The sequence below is a fragment of the Microtus ochrogaster genome, chromosome 7 (genome assembly GCF_000317375.1).
Source record: "Microtus ochrogaster isolate Prairie Vole_2 chromosome 7, MicOch1.0, whole genome shotgun sequence".
Taxonomy (NCBI): domain Eukaryota; kingdom Metazoa; phylum Chordata; class Mammalia; order Rodentia; family Cricetidae; genus Microtus; species Microtus ochrogaster.
The window spans coordinates 51,504,530-51,525,586 of record NC_022014.1 but is presented as its reverse complement, the minus strand read 5'-3'; the positions used below and the strand labels follow the sequence as shown (position 1 = coordinate 51,525,586).

The 21,057-nt window shown below is 38.8% G+C and overlaps 1 protein-coding gene across 2 annotated transcripts in view; it reads right to left on the bottom strand.

The window, feature by feature from the left end:
- Positions 1 to 21,057, bottom strand: part of Sgcd (sarcoglycan delta) — a 542,538-nt gene that overhangs the window by 7,282 nt on the left and 514,199 nt on the right. For both annotated transcript variants that reach the window (XM_026780496.1, XM_005350200.2), the window contains exon 7: positions 1,400 to 1,523. In XM_026780496.1, the coding sequence (XP_026636297.1) occupies positions 1,400 to 1,523 (124 nt within the window). The remainder of the gene's footprint in view (positions 1 to 1,399; positions 1,524 to 21,057) is intronic.

The following is a 21,057-nucleotide window of genomic DNA, read 5'->3' as shown; positions in this document are numbered from 1 at the left end:
ACATAAAATAAATAAATCTTAAGAAGACAGTCTCAAATCCTAAACTCATACATACCTATAATCTAGCAAGATTATGCCTTATTGGTTGATGTTAGCATTTTGCAAAAAGAGTGATATGCAGAATAAGAATAGTGTCGTAGAGCCAATTAAATGTGGGAATGTCACAGTAAATGGGTTTCCTTACTACAGGGCATCGCATGTCCATGGCCAATACGAAGTTCCCAGAAGACAGTAGAATATTTCACATTGCCATGCTTTAAAAGATTAGTGAGACTTCCTCTTGCTTTCTTTTTCTAATGGGAACCATGAGACACATACTTCTATTATATATGCATATAAGGCTTTACCAGAATATATATATATATGTATGTATATATATATATATATATATACCAGAATACATACATAACATACATATATAAAGCTGTGGTGAAAGGTGTCATTAGGTTTTTTATTATCACTGTCACCTCCAAAGGTCAAGTTTGAGTGGCTATAAGTTGCCTGTATGAGTCAGTTTCTGTTTTCATGAGCATGGCTTGCAATTCATGGCTATTTGGAGAAGTGGTTGTTATAATGGGAGACTCTATGAGACAAATTCTTTCAAAACAGAAAAAAGCAAAAGTCTAACTAAACCAAACATTTTTTTAAAAAGATGCTCACTGAGTGGATGTAATTATGCAAGCGAGCTAGGCACCCTCTAAGTAGATACCCAAGGTGGAGTACTGTTTGGTCTTCAAAAGTCAGACTGGCCTTTTAGTTTCCTTATTTAAAACAGATCACCTATGTACAATTCAAAAAATCCCTTTGTTATCTGAGTCAAATTACACTCTTGAGGAACTTGGCTTAATTTGTCTATAAAATGACAAGTGGCATTTGTGTTCCATGACTGGGGTTGTGTTGGGGGTAAGGAGAGTCAACAATACTTTACTCTTTGACCATCTATTCTGTCCCTGTTAGCTTCTGGTTGGTTCTGACTCAGGGTAGTGATGAGACCCGGCTTTCCATTCTCAAAAGGAACCCAAGCACAAACATAAAATAACTACATGTAAATTAAATTCATTTTCAGTCACATGGGTGTGACATACAACTTAATTATGTGGGTGAAAAAATCTTATTTTAAGGTTATGAGAGGAAGGAGAGAGAGAGGGAGGGAGCGAGAGGGAGGGAGAACTTGGAAACAGTGCTCATTTTCACAGTTCTATTATTCTGGCACCTCATAAAGAATGAACCAGAACTCTTATGCACTATGTGTTTGTCTTTTACTCATTCTGTTTAACTGCCTCGTGGTTAACTCCTTGGGTTGATACTATGTAAGAATATCCTCAGTACAAACCAGCCTAGGAGAGAGGTTGGCTCCTCAGGCCAGGAGACTGGAATTTCTGACCTTCCCACTCCTTACCTCCCCATCCTTAGACTCCAGTCTCAGCTCACTTCTGCAGGTGGCTTCCATATTGCCTGCTTCTGCATTGATTTCTACCCCTTTCGGTGCTTCCATCACTAGAGATCGTGTTGGGGACTCCAACCTGAAATACAAGCCGCAGATTGAAGGAATTTGAGGAAGCAGATGCTCATGGCGGTTGCAACAACTACAGCAAGCACAGGAACCTAATCTGTCTAGATTCTGCGTTACAAACATACAGGTCTGCGACAGATGTCAGGGCTCTAGACTTTATCTTCTCCACGTTTCACAAAGGTGATAAGGAAGGTATTCTGGGATCATAGCCTTATCATCTTATACCTGATGATTGTTTTAGTTTCTTTATTAGTAAAATTAAACAACTTTTTACCGATAGCTCTCCTCTATGGTTATCACTATTTTTAAAAGTATGAGGATTCTAGTACCTACCTTTCTAGAATGTTTTCTATCTGTCCTCTTGTCTGGATCTTAACAAGGCACAGTCAGAACAAAGTTAAAAAATAGATCTAGGTGGCTGGAGAGATGGCTTAGCAGTTAAGTGTGGTCCAGGGGTGCCCGAGACCCTCTACTGGCCTCTTCCACCATCTCCACTCAAATGCACATACAACCCCATGTACGTCCTGCCCCATGAACCCCCTTCCACCATATACACACACAATTGAAAATAAGATCATCTAAAATAAAAAAGATAGATCTAAGAGTCAGACAGTCTTAAAATCAAGCCGGGAGGTGTCCCTTTATTGTGATGACTGATATAATGCTTTAAGTTTAAAGTACAGTGTCTAAGATACCTATAAAACAAATCTGCCCCTATCCTCTAAGCCCCACTTGCCCAAGGACAGATAACTTCCTGGAGTGCTGGGCCTGTTGTTCATGTAAGGTAATAAGCTGTGTGGCTTTGCTTCTGTAAACAAGCTTGGTTGCCCCAATTGCACAGCATGTATGCTCCATCACATGCAGGCAGAAAGTATGTACATTAGGATGCGTGCTTGCCTCTGATTGGATGAAGGTATAAAATAGATAGTCTTGTCAGTTCTGCTTTAGTAAGCCCCTGACTAATGGAATCTGGCATCATACTCTGCATATACATCTCAGGTATGGACTTGGCCAGTTTCTATTGTCCTGGCTGCTATTTAATAAAAACTTTTCTTTATTAAAATTTATTCATGGTCAAACTGATGAATCTCTGAGTGACTTCAGACCTATAACATTATAACCACAGAGAAAAAAAGAAGAAAGAAAAAAGAATTGCCTAATTTTTCTCAAAGCCTCAGTTTCTTTACCTATAAAGCTTAAGTCAGGCCTGGCATTAGAAATATGACTTGGTCTAAAACATTATGATTTTGGGTGGAATATTACTTACCTGACATTCTTGGGAACCAAACATGTTTCCAAGTTTGGAAATTATTAGCAAAGTTATAGTAGACCTTGCTGGAGCACTTTATCTGAAAACTCATAATGGCCTCTGAGTGGCACTAAATTGTTTTGGGGTTTTGAGACTTTTCAAATTAGGGACAGTCACCCTGTTCTGGTGTTGGCATTGTTATTATCCCAGCAAAAAAGAGTTCTTGAGTCTTACCTTATAGAACTTTAAGATTTAGATTTATAGAACCTTGTAGATTTAGAATAGACTATGGGCTGCCTGGATCTGAGAGGGGAACTCGCTGGGACATGAAGAGGCATCGCTTTGGGTAGCAGAACAGTGATAGATATCTTGATTACAGTTCAGCACTGAGTCTATGTCTCTATGCATTTTTGAAAATGCAAAATAATGAGTCAATTTTATTGATTGCAAGAAAAATTAACCTTATTCTATGCTAATTATAATGGGAAAGCAGGGGATGCTATGCCTCCAAAAGTTTTTTGACTAGCCCACTTTAATGAGAAAAAGCTCAATCATCCCCGTTAATATTCTAGATTTTGACAGTGTTATCACAAAGGGATTCATAAAGAGACTCTCTGTTACATAAAAGAAGCTCAGCCAAGGAGCAGGACCCAGTAATGACTAGAGAATTGCCTTCCTTCTTCTTCTTCTTCTTCAGGTCAGTTTCCCTAGTTAATGTTTCCAACTTTCATATTTCTTGAATGTGTGAAAAGTGATATCATCCTTTTTGCCAATGGCTGGCTACCTGTTCTATTTTACCACTCCATACATGGCTAGAGCAAACCCTTTAGTGCCTCAGGAAAATGGTCACAAGGACAAACTAGCTAGTGAGTTATCACCATAGAGAGATCCCTGGATATCAAGACAGGTTCTGGGAAGGCTCCTGCACCCTTCCTGTTCTCAACCACTTCCAGGAAGCAGCCTTGTCTTTGAGGGTTTCCCCGCCTTATAATAACTCCACAGGGCCACCATACTTCTTTACAAAAGGCTTTCCATTTTACTTAGTTCATTCTTTTCTTACTGATCTCACTCCCTGTGTGTGGTGACAATCTCTCCAACCCATGGTCTCATCACAAGACCTTCACCAAGGTTGGCCCAGTCAGGCATGTTTTTTCTTATTATAGGACTTACTTCATTTGCATAGGGCCTTTCGCATGGCCTGGGAATAATCTCAGTGCAATGTGGACGAAGTTTTGTTACTAGCACAAGAGGAAGCGGTGCCTATGCAGGGTACCAAGTCTCTATATTTTCATCTAATCCAGGAGCTTGTCTCATGTTGGTGATCTTGCTTCTGAGACAGGCAGGTAATTTGGGGCCATTTTCCGTTTATCTATCTATCTATCTATCTATCTATCTATCTATCTATCTATCTATCTATCTATCTATCTATCTATCTATCTATCTATCTATCTATGCTCCTTCCCTCCCTCCCTTCCTTGTTTCCTACAGTTTGGATGACCAAAGTAGATTATCTGGAGTTTTCTTTTATCTTTGCTTCTACTAATATAAATCTCTTTCTCCCTGTATCATGCATCTCCATTCTTTTAACACTACTTCCTGCCCAGCTCATCAGCGACACTGCTGGCTTCCTTCATTCCCTTTCTACCTCTATCGCCTCTTATTTAACCAGTTAACCCAGCATTAAACTCACCCCCCTCTCTTTTGTAGACTAGGTTGTCATTTAGACTACTAGACCTTCTTGTAACCATTTGTCTTCAGTGTTTCCTTCACTTTACTGGACTTTACAGACAGATAGAGAATATCTTTCCTTTCAAAACCTCCCTGATCTTCCTAAGGAAGATTTTGAACTCCTATACTACCCAACCATTTAAAATTTGATCTGATTTACTTTGTTGGTCTTTATTCTTCTTTTAGAAATGTATTTATCACTTTTGTGTGATGGACAGGCATATGTGCCACTGTGAACATGTGGAGGGTCTCTCCTCCATTTTGACACGAAATTCCAGGATTGTACTCGGATTGCCAGACTTTTACTTGAAGTTGTTACCTTCTGAATTAAATTTTTGGCTCTGGTCTTATTTCTTCCTACAACCATATTCTCTAGTTTTACTGAAGATTTATGAGGTGACACTGTAAACACGCATCATATGTGGGATCTTATTCTTCTTAAAACCCAGTTAATTTAGTGCCCTTATAGTTTTGGTTGTTATAAACAGGTAACTATTCTTAAGAGCCTTGATCAGGGTTATATTTACAGTCAAATAGCAGAAACCAGACTTTAACAAAATTTAGTAGAAATCAAAGTCAATATGTTACTTACTGGGCTGTATCACTTCTAGGAAAACTGTTTCCCCCCTCTATATTGCTACCTTGTAAATAAATGCTATTCTTTCTTCATGGATTTAGTGCTTCTGTTTCCAGGATGTGTCCCTGAATGAGAGAGAGAGCTAGCACCGTACATGACCATGTGAAGCACATGTCACATTCTGTCACAAGTCACACAACCGTTCTCAAATTTAAGTGTTTACATTCGTGATACCAAATCCCAGATAGACCGAATATGCTCATACATTGCACCTAGCATTATTGACATCAAATCCCACATAGATTGAATATGCTCGTACATTGCACCTAGCCTTCACAGTGAGAGAATTCATGAAGAGACAGTTGGAGGCAGACTGAAAGAGACTCGACAAAGAATATGTGCAGGGCTTAGATGTCACAGGGGATAGGATGCTGTCATTTAAGGCACCAGAATTTGCTTTATCCTTGTCTATTAGTGAATGCCCCTGGGTCATCAGAAAGGCTCTGAGGCAACCCCAGCCTTGGAGGTACCAGAACAATAAGAAAGGGAGCTACTGTGGAAAAGCTCCATTGTAGAAGGCGATGTAAGAACCATGCTGGTATATGGCCTCTGTTATTCAGGGTGACACATTACAGTTTGCTCACATGCTAAACTTAGTGCTAAGAAAAAAAATTCCTGCAATTGCCTTGGGAATCATAGAGGGCAAAATACTTGTGAAGTGATATCTATCCATTTCTGACCACAGATCAGCAACTAGACCATAACTGCTTATGTGGCATAAAAATGAAAGCAGATTTTCTGTTGGTGGCGAAACATTGAGGACTCTGAGGACTCTGGGAAAACGAAAGGACTATCACAGAAAAAAATGCAGCCTCCAAGAACAAAACATAGAAAGGGAGAGAATGACCAGGAAGGAAGGCTAAGGGCCTAAGTCAAGTCTTAAAAGGAATCATTTTCAGTGTGAGTTTGTGGAAGGACAGTGTGCTGGGCTCAGTAGCTGATGAGTGGTACCAACACATCTGCAGATGCTGCCTAACCACAGGGCTGTAAACTCAGGTGCCCACAGGGACTAATTAGACAGCACTAGTGAGCAACCTACAAAGAAGGTTTAAGGGAAACAAAAAGAAAAGCTCCAGCAAAAAGGTACCTACAACTGATGCTGGCTGGGCTATGAAGCAGATGATGGAGATGCTGTCTACAGATAGCTGCTTCTCTAATGTCTCTGTTACTCGGGCTTCTGATTTTTCAAAAGCTAGTTTCCCTTAAATTCTACAAATAAATGTACAGTCTTTATAAAAATATAAAGAGGGTATATGCTGGCAAAGCATGGTGTCTTCATGCTCCCCATTTTCTTGAAGAATAAAAGGGAAATGCTTATCTTTGTGGTACCCACAGCTCATCTCCTCCCTCCCACTTATCTCTTTCCCCTCTCATTAATAAGTACTATTAGGAATTTTGTGTTTATTGTTTTCTTGCTTTTCTTCACAGCTACACATTTGTCTCCTTGATGCATTGTTCCCTTCTGAATGTTACAAACTTTCTACCAAGAATAACTCCATTTATACATGTCTTTATTAACTATTGTGTAGTCCCTAGTATTCTTGAGATTCACACTCCCCCATCAGATGGCTGTAGTTTATTCTTTTTTTTTTTGGTGTCACCATATGCTATGATATATTTTTGTATTGCTCCATTAGACATCTGGTTCCAGGTTTTTGTTTCTATTAATAGTTTGTCTATTTACACTTTGGAGCATGCCTGCTTGTGTGCATATGCAGAACACTCTTGCAGGCATAGAATAGACTGGGTAGTTCTGGGATAGACAGAGCTACAGTATATGAACATATCACACAGCTTCCAAAGTGATTGCTCAACTTGACTTCTCCTCTAGCAATGCAGAAAGTAGCAATCATTCCACTTTGGTAATGTTAAAGAGAGAGGATGCTCTTGTCCTTAACAATTTTATTTCCTTCATTAGTCAGAGAGAGAAGCGTCAGTTTACTTGGAAGCCATGTGAGGTTTTCTTCAGTGACCCTTTTTTGTCTATTTTATTTTATTTTTTTACTTTCAATGTTCTAGATGTGATTTATAAATACACATGGCAAAATTGTAGTTCTGTATATTTATGATTTTTTTCTTTTCTTTGTGATTTGTCTGTTTATTCTATACTTAGCATTGTCTATGAACATCAGTGTACCTTTCCAGGTTTTATGTAGACAAGTAGGCTTGTGCCTTTTGTAATTTATTGAAGCAATAGTCCCTACAGTGTAATCATGACTCTCTGCATTGTCTTTAAAAGTCATAGGCTTTGTTTTTTCACTTAGCCTGTAACTTGCTTATTATTGGGTTTTGTGCATGGGCTGATATTAGGGTTGGAGTGACACAGATTGTTATGACAGCATTATATGTGAAAAACATTTGGAGCTCTATCATACATGACATCGTCATAGCCTTACTCTTCTTTTCTGGGGATGTCCAGTCTCATTATTTTAGTTGTCCATTCTTGAAAAGTACAAATGGTCTGTCAACTTACTTTGGGGTTCTAGTGTTCTATATATCCGGTAAGGTAAATCTTACTACCCTTAGCTTCTTCTAAAATCCTTAACCATTTTTGATTTTCCATGCAGTCTTGAATTTAAGTATTACAAGGAAACATGGAATTATTTTGTTACCCTTTTAAAAACGTTTATTCATTTTATTATCATGATTATGATTATTATTGTGTGTGTGTGTGTGTGTGTGTGTGTGTGTGTGTGTGTGTGTGTGTATACAGGCACTCCTTCACATTTATGTACAATAATGTACCTAAGAAGTTAGACAACAACTTTCTAGAGCCGCTATTTCCTTCCATCATGGGACCGCATATAACTCAGGAGATCAGAACTGGCAGCGGGTGTTTTTCTGCACTGAGTTGTCTCACTGGCCAAGGGGTTTTTGATGGGATTTGAGTTCAACCCATTATCATTGTGTCTGTCTTGTTATGTTTTTTTGGATGCATTTCAGTAATTTAATATTTCCCAGATAGCTTTATACATCACACATCTGTGATCTTATTTCCATTAAAATTAATTATATCATAATACATGTTTTATAATTCTTTTCAGGTTGATTTTAATAAGACTTTTTTGGTATTTTCTTATTTCACATAAAGGCTTAAGCTTTACCCCCTTTTTAAATCTTTTGGCTCTGTCTTTTTCTCCCTTGCACTATATGCCACCAGAGGTCTTTTCAAGATTCACAGAACTAATTTTTCCCCCATAGGCCTTTTTAATCTTTATTTTCAGTTCCTAAATTCCTTCCTGACTTTTTGTTTCAAACAGCTTAGGAAAATTTACCAACTATTTTCCATTCCAATATGTGCCACTTCCTAAATCCTTACATTTCTAGAACATATGCACTCATATTCATCTTAACAGCATCCCCAGAAAATACTTCCAATATATCCATAACTTTTTTAAAAAATTGCACTATGATTACTCCTGTGGCCTCTAAGTTTTATCAAAAGCTATTCTTATTCCTTACTTTCTAAAAATATGAGAGCCCCCAGAATAGATTCCTAGACATGCCTACTATATGTTTTCATTATTGATTCTGAACTTTTGAACATTGTCTTTGAACTAACAATCCAATAATAGAAACTGCTTTCTGTATGAAATCAATTCTTCAAAAGTTGAAACAAACTACCTTCTTTGAGTCTGATAATGTCAGTTTTTATAAACCCTATAAACCTATGACCCTGTGCACTTCAAGTATTGGTACCATGTTCTTTGTCTTTGAGTAAGACTAGTTAGTCTAGTTAATTGCTCTGCTTGGTATCATTTATTTTTAAGTCATGTTTGTGCTATTTTGATGTTAGTTTTTCTTTTTTAATACTGAGTCTCAATATGTAGTCTTGGCTGGCCTGGAACTTACAATATAGACGGGGCCAGCCTCAACCTCAACCAGCCACTGTCTTTCAAGTACTGGGGTAAAGGTGTGCAATACCCTACTTTGTGCTGAATTTTTTTTCATGTTAAAAAGAAGTATGTCATTAGATATCATATTTCAATTGTCTATCTTTCTTGTCATCTTATCATGATAGCCTAGACTGGCCATCAAGCCCCTGGAGTTTTCCTGTCTTCATCTTCCAGCCCCAGGGTCAGAGGCGTACACCCATCATGCTCAGCTTTTTCTGTGCGTGTTAGGGAACTGAACCCCAGGCTTCATGTTTGCTCAACATGTACAGAGTCATCTCCTTAGCGCCCAGATTACTTTCAGTTAAAGTGAAAACTACATAGTGAAACACACAAATCCTAATTATATGCTTTTAATGTATTTTGAAAACTGTAGCCTCATGCAATCGTCACCCCTCAAACATCACCACCATACATCTTGTAAGTTCCAACTGTCTCCCTCCCAAGTCACATGCCCCCCTCCATTTCTATCACTGAAGATTAGTTTTGCTTGTTTTCAAACCTCATATAACAAATGTCACCATTTTTAGACTTTTCTGACTTTTGGGGTGCTCACTGTTGTTTCATGTGGTTGAATTCATCAGTAATTCATTCTTCCTATTGCTTAGTAATGGTTAACAGACTATGATTTGTTTATCCAATCTATGTTTATTAGACATCTGGTTGTTTTTAGTCTATGGCTATTTTGTACAAAGTACTGTGAAAATTTTAATGCAAGTATTTCTGAGAAGGTTTCCTCTCCCTTGAATAAGTACCCACGAACCGCTAGATCTAAGACAAGTGGCTTTAATAAGTCTGGTAAAATAGGATTAAAGATAGTCCCTAGTGATCCTTGCTCTCTAGTACTCATGCCCCTAATTGATTTCCTCCCTTCAATATAGGACTCTATACAAATTGGATATGGCAACAGTGATGATCTATTACTTATCCAGTTAGGAAATGAAGACTGGACTTATATTCTGATTCCCGCTTCCTTGAGTTGTGGCTATGTGTCATACCTCATCATATGGATGACTTCTTAAAATCCATAAACCAAGGGCTGCCCTTTGCCCACTAGAGGCTAATGTACTCAGACCAATCGTCTGAAAGGCATAAAATCTTGCCTCTAGCCATGATGTTCTTGGAACTGAGTTTTGCTCTGGCCAAATCATTGACAAGATGCCAGTCCTGACCAACTGCAGTCCCATAGAAGATCTGAAATAGAGGCCTCAGCCAAGCTGTACCGCCACTGTGTCTCGCAGAAGCTGAGGTTATAAATGTCTTAAATGTACAATTTGGGGACCAGGTGCTATCTAATACAGAGAGTTGTGCAATGACTAGTGATGCTGGGTATCCTTTAGAGACTATGTAACTGCCGGAGATACCTTAGGTGCTATAAGAGCTTCTTACACTACCCTGATGACCTGAATTCACTCCTGGAGCCTAGAGTTGAAGGAAAGAACCAACACCTGAAAAAGTTCTCCTCTGACTTTCAAAGAGGCACCACGCCATGTGTATACCCACCCTCGTACAGTAACAATGAGCAGTAGTCTGTGAATGGTACTGTCTTATAGTTTTCAGTTCTCATGCCTGCATGATAAAGCCCTTTGTTGACTGACATCTCCTCAGTCCCTATACATGGATTTACCTTTGCTTACTCTAACTGAAAGTTTTGTGTCTATCCTCACTGCTGGTCAGCATCTGGCAGATATGTGCTTGAAAATTATTTTTGACTCATTTGCAATAGTATTCTCTCTCATTTAGACCAGACAGTCTCTTTCTGGCATGTCTATCATTCTGTTTCTGCTTTCTGAATAATTCTTCAATATATTTCCATACTGATTTATCTTTATCCATTCCATCTCATACCCATTGGGGTTTTGCTTTGTGAGGTTATATTTTTATTCATAGACATTTTGTTTAGTTCATTTTCTAATTTATTATCCACTTTAAATATTTATTTACTTTATATTATTATGCTTGATTCTTTAATGCATAGCAGGAATATTTGTTACCATCTTTCCCGCTTACTCCCATATCTGAAGTCTCCATGACAGTTAGTTTCTATGCTTGCTGTCTTGTTCATGGAGTTTGCTTTTACGTGCCTTGTCTCCCTTTGACTTTGAGTTTAAATTTCTTGGATTATTATCTGAAGAAATTATTTCAGGCCTGCATTTAAGATACTTTCCTATAGAGTTGATGTTCACAATTGGTACCATTAGCTAGAAGCCATGGAGAGCTAATTTCTTTGCTTGGAATTTCAGGTTAGTGTGGGGAATATGAACTCAGGTTATGAACTAGAGCATGGGCTACTTTAAAGCTACTAAGTCATGGTTGAGTTTGAGGCAGTTTATTGATCTTGTAGTCACTTGGGTTGAAGGATCAAGGGTGGGGGAGAGACCTGAGCTCAATTCTACTCTTACACTGGATTGGGTATTTTGGTGTCTCAGTTTCACTGGCATTCTTTCTTAGACACATTCCGCCAATGGGCTTGAGATGTGTATTGTTCCCATGAAAATGGAGATGCATTTCATGCAATTGAGCAAAAGCTATAAAGCTGGCCTCAGAGCTCAGATTCTCAGGGTTCCTATTTTTCTTGAGTTTGTGAACTAGTCAGCTTATACAAACTACCACAAAGCCGTACTTGAGTTCGTACAAGCTTTCTGAACATTTTTAAAAAAGTGATAATTGGGCACCATATACTAAAATCACTTCGTCTTTTTTTTTTATACTTTAGAGACACACCAACTTTCTGAGAATGATGTTTAAACTGGGAGATGCCAATGTGTAGAAAACTCCTTAGAAGTTTATTGATTAAGAACAAAGTAGAGAAGGCGAGTCTCTAATAGTAGGGTTGCATATTTTTATTATAGGGATTTGGCTGTTCATGGTAGGTGGAGTTGATTCAGTGGCCTACGCAAGGCTTGGTGCTAGGTATTAGAGCCTGACATCTGCAGCGCAAAGCAAGGAGAAAAGACAGATGGACATGGAGTGGTGCCTGTAAGAGGCACTTGCCTTCCCAAGCCTCGGCTTCAGCAGAGGAAATGTAGTGGTTTCATTATGCTTGCATCTGGCCCTAGTGTTGGGGAAGCTGAAGGAGGGTTCTGAGGGAGTCAGGGAGCTTAAGTCTGGGATGCAATCCCCTACTAAAAAGGTGAGCTGGCTGGTGAGCGCCAGCAGTTCTCGGTGCTGGACACCCACCTTCCAGGGGAGACGGTGCTCACTTGTCTCCCATTATTGGCCAGACTAATTCAGGGAGGGAATTCTAGGAACTGCAATACCAGCTCAAAAAGCTGAAATGTCAGTCTAGTCGGCCATATCACCCCTGTTGTAAATGCCTGCTTTGTATCGAATACGTGCTATTCAGCAGAAATAATTTCAACCTGCATGACAGAAATTCAATGAAAAAGAGGTACCTGAGAACCGCAGAAAGAAACAGGGCTTTCCTAATTATATAGGTTCTGCTTTTTAAGTCAGGCAAGTTACTTTGAAACATTAGACTTTAATACACACACACATTATTTTAAAAAGTGTGTGTATGTGTGTTCCAGATATGCCACCCTGGAGCTGGGGTAACAGATCATTGTGAAGTGCCTGACTTTAGAGCTTGGCACCAAATTCAGGTTCTCTGCAGAGTACTTCACGCTTTTAACTGCTGAGCCATCACTCCAGGATCTCAAACACCCCTTATGTGCAGTAGGTTTCTAATTTTACAAATGGAGCTTCCGAGCTTAGAGATTTAAACCCCACAGTCCAAAAGAACTATGCAGAACTATGCAGAACAGCCTTTGGATCTACTCTGAAAGTCTAAGAAATGAGTCAAATGGTTTCAGGTGAAGACATTTTCTCTCAGAAAGGCAGCAATATTTGCTCACCTTGAGAAAAAAATCATTGTGAGATTTGCTTTGATGAAAGGCAATCCTGACCAAGACAGGAAATTGCTTTGAATTAATTCTTCTTACCCAATGTAGAGCTTATGGGCTGATTGAAAGTACATTTATTAGACCTGGTCTACGGTGACATGGAGCTATGTCTTGTATTCCAGATTGGCAGCTGCTGGGTGTGGTTCTAAATGTCCAGTAGGAATAGGTTCATCATTTGGTCAAAAGACAATATTTGTTATGTGTCTGCTTATGTTTGTTTTTCTGTATGTGTTGTGTTTGAAGGGCTGTGAGTATACCAGACAAATACTTGACCACTGAGCTTCATCTCTAGCCTGCTCACCCAACCTTCACTGAGTTCCTAGTGCAAAGCAGAGTGCAAAGGCTGCAGTTGTATGCAAGGTGAATTTATTTCTTGAGCTAAGTCATTAACTTGTTCAAGAGGAGCTGTAGTAAATAATTTCATGCTTATGGTGGTAAAGAGTCCTAGGTGGAGAAATACTGGACACTGCATGAGCCCATAACTAGATGAGTCTGGATAGCAAGAAGGGCTGGTGTATTAAAAAGCTCATATCTGATATCCTAAGGATGAGAAAGACCCTCATAGAGGAGGTCCAAAGATGTTTTGAAGAAGATAGTTTTGTAGGCTAAAGGAGTTTCAAAGAAATTCGATAGAGCAAGCTGCATTACTAACAGGTGGGAGGTAAATGGGGACTGGCTTTGAAGAATACAATGAAATAACCATGGAGATTATATATAATTAAATATACATACATACATATACACACACATATGAATGAAATCTTCCCCATATATATGAAGAAAGAGTTAATATATGGAAGTCATATATATATAATGATAATGACATTGAGCAACTTGAACCCCTATATTTGAGTTGTGGTGATTACTCTGGTTAACTTTACATGTCCACTTGACTGGACCATGGGTTGCCTAGGTATCTGTCCAAGTATCACCCAAAAAATATCTTCAAGTGTATTTCTAAATGAGATCTTCTGAGGACATGGACTAAGTAGAGAATATTATCCTTACTGTAGATAACTTTCACCCAATTATTGGGAATTAGATGTGAATGGTTGACAGAGTTTTCCCATCACCAAATCAATAGAAGAACCAAATAGAATTAAATAAAGAAGAGTTAGAACAGGCTTCATCAGCCTACTTAAGATGCCAGCCTTCTGCCCTAGGATTGGAACTGTGTTTCCTGAATCCCAGTGCTTGAGTCTTCAGATTCAGAACAAGAAAGACACCATCAGCTGCCCTGAAGCTTCCCATATGTGGACCGAAGAGTGTGGAAGACTGTTTAAATGTTTTCACTGCAGAGGTCAATTCCTCCTATTTAGTTTCTCTCCTAGTCCCTTTTATCCTTACTCTGAGTACAGAGTTGTTGTATGGACAGCAGAAATTTAGGACTTTCATTTGACTGAGTCAAAGCTGATTTCCAGCATTTTAGATTTTTTAACTAGTAGGTAGGAAGCTTCCGCCACTGACAAAGGGACAAGTGTAAGTAGAGTCTAAGGATGTAAAATTGTGAGTTTACCTTTAGACATATGGTGGACTGGTGTGTTTGAGACGTCAAATGGAAAAAATGATATGCAGAGATAAAGAGAATGAATAACACATTTATAGACAATCATAGTTGGAGGCACATTTCTTTATTGCTAAGATGATATTACATATGTAAAGGTCTCAAATGAAGCAAGCAAAAGCACGACTTTCCGCAGAATAGCAGCTATATTTGGGTGGCGAGATTAGAGAAGAGCACTCACTCTGGGAACTAGTTGTCTAGATGATTTGTGGTGTAGATTTCTTCCTTTCAGTATGAAGACACCCTTCCACTCAGATATTTTGTATTTATTACTGAAGGCTTATTGTTCTTTGAGGTACTATCACAGCTTGTCTTGGAAGACATGCATTCTTTGGCCCAGGGAATATGACAAAGAGGAAATTAGTCTTGTCTTCTATGTTTATGAAGCTCTGGGTAGTTTGTCTACCAAATCATTTCCTGGCACAGTTCTGCATTTATTTGAAACCTTTTCTTCTTTGAACACCCTGACAGGTAGGGCGACAATTGTGTCCCCTTCCCATCGTGGTTATATTCAGAAGTCTCATGAATCAAAACCCCACAAAACTTTAAATGCTATCACAAGGTCTGTTTTTGAAACTTGGGAATAATTTATTTGTGGTTGGCATTATCAGTTTGTTCTCTCCGTCTCTGGTTCATTTTTTGTTGAAATTGTTTTCGTTGGAACAGTGATTACTTATCCAGATTTCTCGTTTTCATTTCCTTCATCATCAGAATCTACATTAATCACCTCCAAACCGAGACAAGCTTCTAGATCATATTCCTCTACCATTCTCAGAGAATGGAGACAGTAGCTCACATTATACTGGGGAGCGACCTTCAAAATGCCATAATAATCCAAGTATTGTGAGTGGGAGTGGAGAGAGACAGAGGCAGCACCAGAATCTCTCAGCAAACAGTAGACTCACATGAATACCTGGGATGAGCCTATGCTTTGCAACTTTGAAGGAAAAATTAATTAGAAGAAGTTATGGTGGATAGGGAAAGAATTCAGTCAAAGCTTATGAGAAGCGTGGTAAAATTGGTGCAGCTTGGGCCATTCCAAGCAGCTGAGAAATTTCACCAAGGACAGAATCACATGAGAACATTGGATGGTCTCATGCCCCACCAAACATATATGAGAATGCAAGGACATACATGTGTTTTCTAATTAATTTAATTGAGATGGCACAGAGAATCAGGTGTGTTAGACTAACATGGCTGACCTGTGTGTGTTGCAGGTCTTTGAACTTAATGTAGAGCCCTACCACGCCCCTGATGGGAAGGCCATGCTGTGCATCTTTGATGAGACAAATGACTAAAGGTAAGACCAATGTAAATTAATGTGCGGTCACATACCACTTAATGATGGGGCTGCATTTGGAGGGTATGCTCTCTGAGGAAAAGGTCGGTAGGCAGTGTCATTGCTGTGCAAACACGACAATGTATATACCCACAGCTCCACATTGCATAGTTAAACAGTACAGCAGATGCCTTTTATCAAAGACTGAGACTGAGGATGTCATTGCCAAATCAACATGGCATATTAATTTGTAGTTAACGTTTTGGCACATAGTGGTATTATCTTAGTTAGGGTGTCTATTGCTGTGAAGAGATACCATGACCCTGGCAACTCTTACAAAAGAAAACATTTAATTGGGGTGGCAGCTTACAGTTTAGAGTTCAGTCCATTATCATCATGGCAGGGAGCATGGTGGCATGCAGGCAGACATGGTGCTGGCTATATTTTGATCAGAAGGCAACAGGAAATGGACTGTCTGTCATACTGAGCAAAGCTGGAGCAAAAGAGACTTCAAAACCCACCCCTAGGGTGACACAATGCTTCCAACAGGGCTGTTCCTACTCAACAAAGCTACACCTCTCAATAGTGCCACCCCCTGTGAGATTGTGGGGGCCAATTGCATTCAAACTGTCACAGGTATACTTTGAAAGTAATTATTAAAAACTATAGCATAGTAGATAAATAAATTTAATAACACGTATTTATCAATTATGACATACTGCACGTAACTGTACCAGAATTGTATATAACTTTATGTAATTGGCTACATGTAGGGTGATTTACAGCAGCATAGAGCAAACACATGCATAATTATGGTACTATGAAAGCTAAGATATCACTTAACCAACAAGGGATTTTTCAGCTCAGGTATGCTCCAATGAGACAACTTTTGTGTATGCCCTACATGACTTCCTTGATAAAATGAAGATTTTCAGTGTAAGGAGACGTACACTGTGTGTGTGTGTATGTGTGTGTGTGTGTGTGTGTGTACGTACACTGTGTGTGTGAGTGTATTCAAATCAGTGGGATTCCAAACTTAAAAAGTATCTTTTTTGATGAAGATGGCAAATTTTGAAGTACACATTGTTTTTTTCATTGATCTGAAGTTCATTAGTTCTCACTGAAATTTTAAGTCTCAAAGTTTAACTCTTATTTCAACGAAAGTATGTAAACCCTTTATTTATTAAATTTTTTGTTTGATAAACACTAAGGAACAGATTTTGCGTAGAACAATGTGCTAAAGAAACGTGACGTGAGAGTTTGATGCCAGACCATTATACAAGCATAACACTGCCTACCATCAGATTAACCTCTGTGGTCTAGTTACTTTTTGGTTTGATAATTCCTGATGATGGATCTGGCTTTCTATTTATTTATATCTTTAATGTTTTATTTAAGTCTCCCCAGAGACTTTATGAAATGGATCCCAGAATCCCAGGGTTGTTAAATGCACATTCATTGTCAATTTCAATGGCAGGTGTACATGGAAATCATATTGGTGAATTCACATTATAAACCATGCACACTGTCCCACCTGACATTCACTGTTAGCCAGCTTCATTGCTGAGAAGGTACAATGAACTTGGCACTACTTTAACAGTGACAAAAACTACAGAGTTGTAGACCCAATTCAGTTCTCCAAATACTAAGGTAGCATATTCTATAATATACCATGTTTCTGATTGTTGAAAAGTAGCTTTCCACATCTCCTGTAACCTGCTGTCCCATAAGCAAATATAATCAATTTCAAGAGATAAGGATGCTGGATATTCTGAACTTTGCTTTATTCAAGCTGAAAAGGGTCTTCAAAAGAGTGTACAGTGACTAGATTTACATGGTCTTTTTGGTCACACTGCAGCAGTGACATGGTGGGTACCATTTCACTATATATAATAATATTCTTGATTATATTTATTTCCTTTTAATCCTTTAAATCTTTCAATAAATGGCACCTTTTAGAGACTTTCCCTGATTGACCACTCCTATAAATCAATGCCAATTATTCACTGGCAAACTGGACACAGTTTGTAATTTGTTGTTTACCTGTTTTAATTTCCCTTCTGTTGAAGGTTAAGGTAATTAAAAGTGGCAATTCTACCAGGATTACACCCAGCGTGATGCTCAATGCTCAGAAATATTAGTTAGATTTGTGTTCCTCTTGGAATCTGTTAGCTACACAATGTTCTTGTTATATTCCGAGCAAAGCCAAGAGGCCCAAACTGCTATCTCTTCTCATCTCCTTTCTATACGATTCTGAACGCAATCTTGTTTTTGAGGTTGAATTATAATAGAATTAGGAGTCATTTTGTACTATCCGATATTGAACTTACACCTAAAAAAAGTACTAGGGGGTTCATATTTTTCATGTTCTTTTTAAAAATATTTTTTTTATTTTCCACGAAGCTAAGAATTTCTTATTTTAAATGTCTCAAAAGATTTATTGTTTCTTCAACATATTAGCAAGTTTGTGCTACTTTCCAGTCATTTATACATCTCTAGGTTAAAGGAGGGTTTCAGGGTGATCATACACATTGTGTTGTGTTAGGTGTTCGATCTGAGAGCAGTTGAAAGCCTTTCTGAGTCCAAGCCAATTCTCATGTTCAAGATGGGATAATGACATCTTCCTCATTGAATTGTAGAGTGTGGTTGTGTAGGTAAAGCTTCAGTCAGGGTATGAACTCAAGCCATATCACTAAGCAATGTTTTAGGATAGTATGCATTCTCCCCCCCCCCCGCCAACCTGCTTATGGCTAGCAGAGTCGTCTGCTGTGGTTTCCTCTTTGGCTTTGCTGAATGTCTCTATGTCTACAGATAAACATCCTGTCACAGCTGTCACATGACACATTAGTGACGAGCTTAAGTTCACAGACTACTTTAATCCTTAATGTTCAAGGGACCAAAGAAATTACTTCTTCCTCCATGCTGTTTTTTATTGTAAAAGGGTATATTAAAACTTCAAGGTCTTTAAGTATTGGGGGAACTCCTTCAGCAAATAGCCTTTAAGATACCAGCCCACTTTGGGCATGACCTCATGTACTGTAAGTGCAGACGAGAAGCGTGCATGGTCCTTTATCTGCTGGATTTGGTTCCAGTTCCCAGAGTACACAGAGGACTGTGGATAGCTACCCTTACTGTGAGTTTATCCCCAAATAAATAAAACTTTGTTATACTCCATTCTGTGTTATTGTGGAACTCTTTGGTACAACTACAATTTGGTGCCCATCGTGAGTCCCGAACCCATGACCCTGAGATTAAGAGTTACTATGTTAAGTTCAGACCTTCATTTTTGAACTACCATCTGGGATCCAGACAAGATGGAAGAGCCTGAAGATATCCAGGTGTAGAGCCCATGTCTCCAGGTACATCCACAGTCGGTTCAATTCCCAAACTCATCCCTAGCCTGCAAGATCCTCCTCATGATGATCAGGCCATTGAAAATGCTGGGTGTAGTTCCCAAGAGACCAAGTTTGATGGTCATGGCCCTGCTGCACTCTTGACTCTGGTTAGCCCACAGTAGCTGAAGACTAGACTTATGTATCAGAGGATGAATGGCTAGCCAATGAGGAAGCTCCTGTTCCTGCCATAGTTGTAGCCGGAGTCCTTAATTCAACTCCTGAATACCCCAGTCAGTGAATACCAGACGATCTGGACAAATGGGAGGACTTCTAGACATGGAGTTCAATTCAGAGCCTATAATTCCTGTCAACATGTTTAAGGCTCAGGTGCTTAAACTCAGGACTTTGAAGTTTGATGATGCAAGCTAATCTGCATCTGTGTCAGACCACTCTGCTCCATATACTTAGATTGTTTCCAGACAGATTAAAACATTGATTTAGTATTGTTGTGTTCTATGTTTGTTAAAAGTTGAAAGCACCTTTTTAACATTTTTTTATTGCTAGAATGGCTATTTGTATGAATTTTTATTTTGCAAATATTTATATGTGTGATTGCCTGAATGCATACACTATCTAGGGCATGGAAGGTCAGAAGAGGACTTAGGATCTCATTGGGAGTAAATGTTCAGAGAGTTGAGAATTGGGTGCTTAAAAGTGAACTCAGGTCCTGTACAAGAGCAGCAAGTGCTCCTCACCACTGAGCTCTCCCTCCAGTTCCATAGAGAAAGAATGGTTTTAAATCGTGTGAAAACCCTATCACATCCTGTGATAGACAGAGTCAATTCCAATAAAACATTCCATTTACTTAGTATATATTTGAGGTGATTGAGTTCAGGCCATAAGGAGGCTTTTGTTAAGGGTTAACTTAATGCTGTAGGCACTGCATAACTTGGTGTACTTATATGGCAGCATAACATGCAGTCATATCCTATAAAGCAGCCTTAAAAAACCTTCCTTTTTATTTAGACAGAAAAGCAGAGATGATGTGGGATTCCCCTCTGTATGCTGTGAATATGCTTTATTATCATTGGTTAATAAAAAAATATTTGGCCTATGACAGGGCAGAATATAGCAAGGTGGGAATTCTAAGCAGAGGTAGAGAAAGAAGGCAGTCAGGGAGACACTATGTAGTTATCAAAAGAGAAGAACGCTAGAACCAGTAAGCCACAGTCTTGTGGTGATACACAGATTAATAGAAATGGGTTCATTTAAAATATAAGAGCTAGCTAGGAATACACTTGAGCCATTGGCCAAACAGTGTTATAATATAGTTTCTATGTGATTATTCCAGTCTGGACAGACAGAAAACAAGAGCAGTCTCAGCTTATCTTTGAGATAAAAATTGTGGTGGATTCTCTGTGAAATTTCTCAGTTACTGTTGCCAAAGTTCAAAATAGACCACAAATGCTGATCCTTGATAGTTTGTGGTTTCTGAACTATGTTTCTGAACACACAAAGCTCATGTGTTTTGACTTGATACTCAAGGTTGCCAAGGTGTCTATATATGACATCATAACTGCCGTTTCTAGAAAAACTCTTGATGGTCCTCCCTGTACCTTCCTGCCCCCAAATCATTTCATGCTCCATTCTCTTTCTTTTAAAAACCAATCAGAAAAAAATCAATTTAAATATAAATTTATATACATCCCTATATTTCCATATTCTTTAGGCTGCTTTCTTAAGTTTTCCTAACAAGACTTGATACTCTCAGAGTATTTAAAGATCTTTTTAATTAACCTCTCTGTGTGACAGAGAGCTAGGCTATCAATTATTATAATTAGGAATTAAGATGAAGGGCTGGAGAGATGGCTCAGAGGTTAAGAGCACTGACTGCTCTCCCGGAGGTCCTGAGTTCAATTCCCAGCAACCACATGGTGGCTCACAACCATCTGTAATG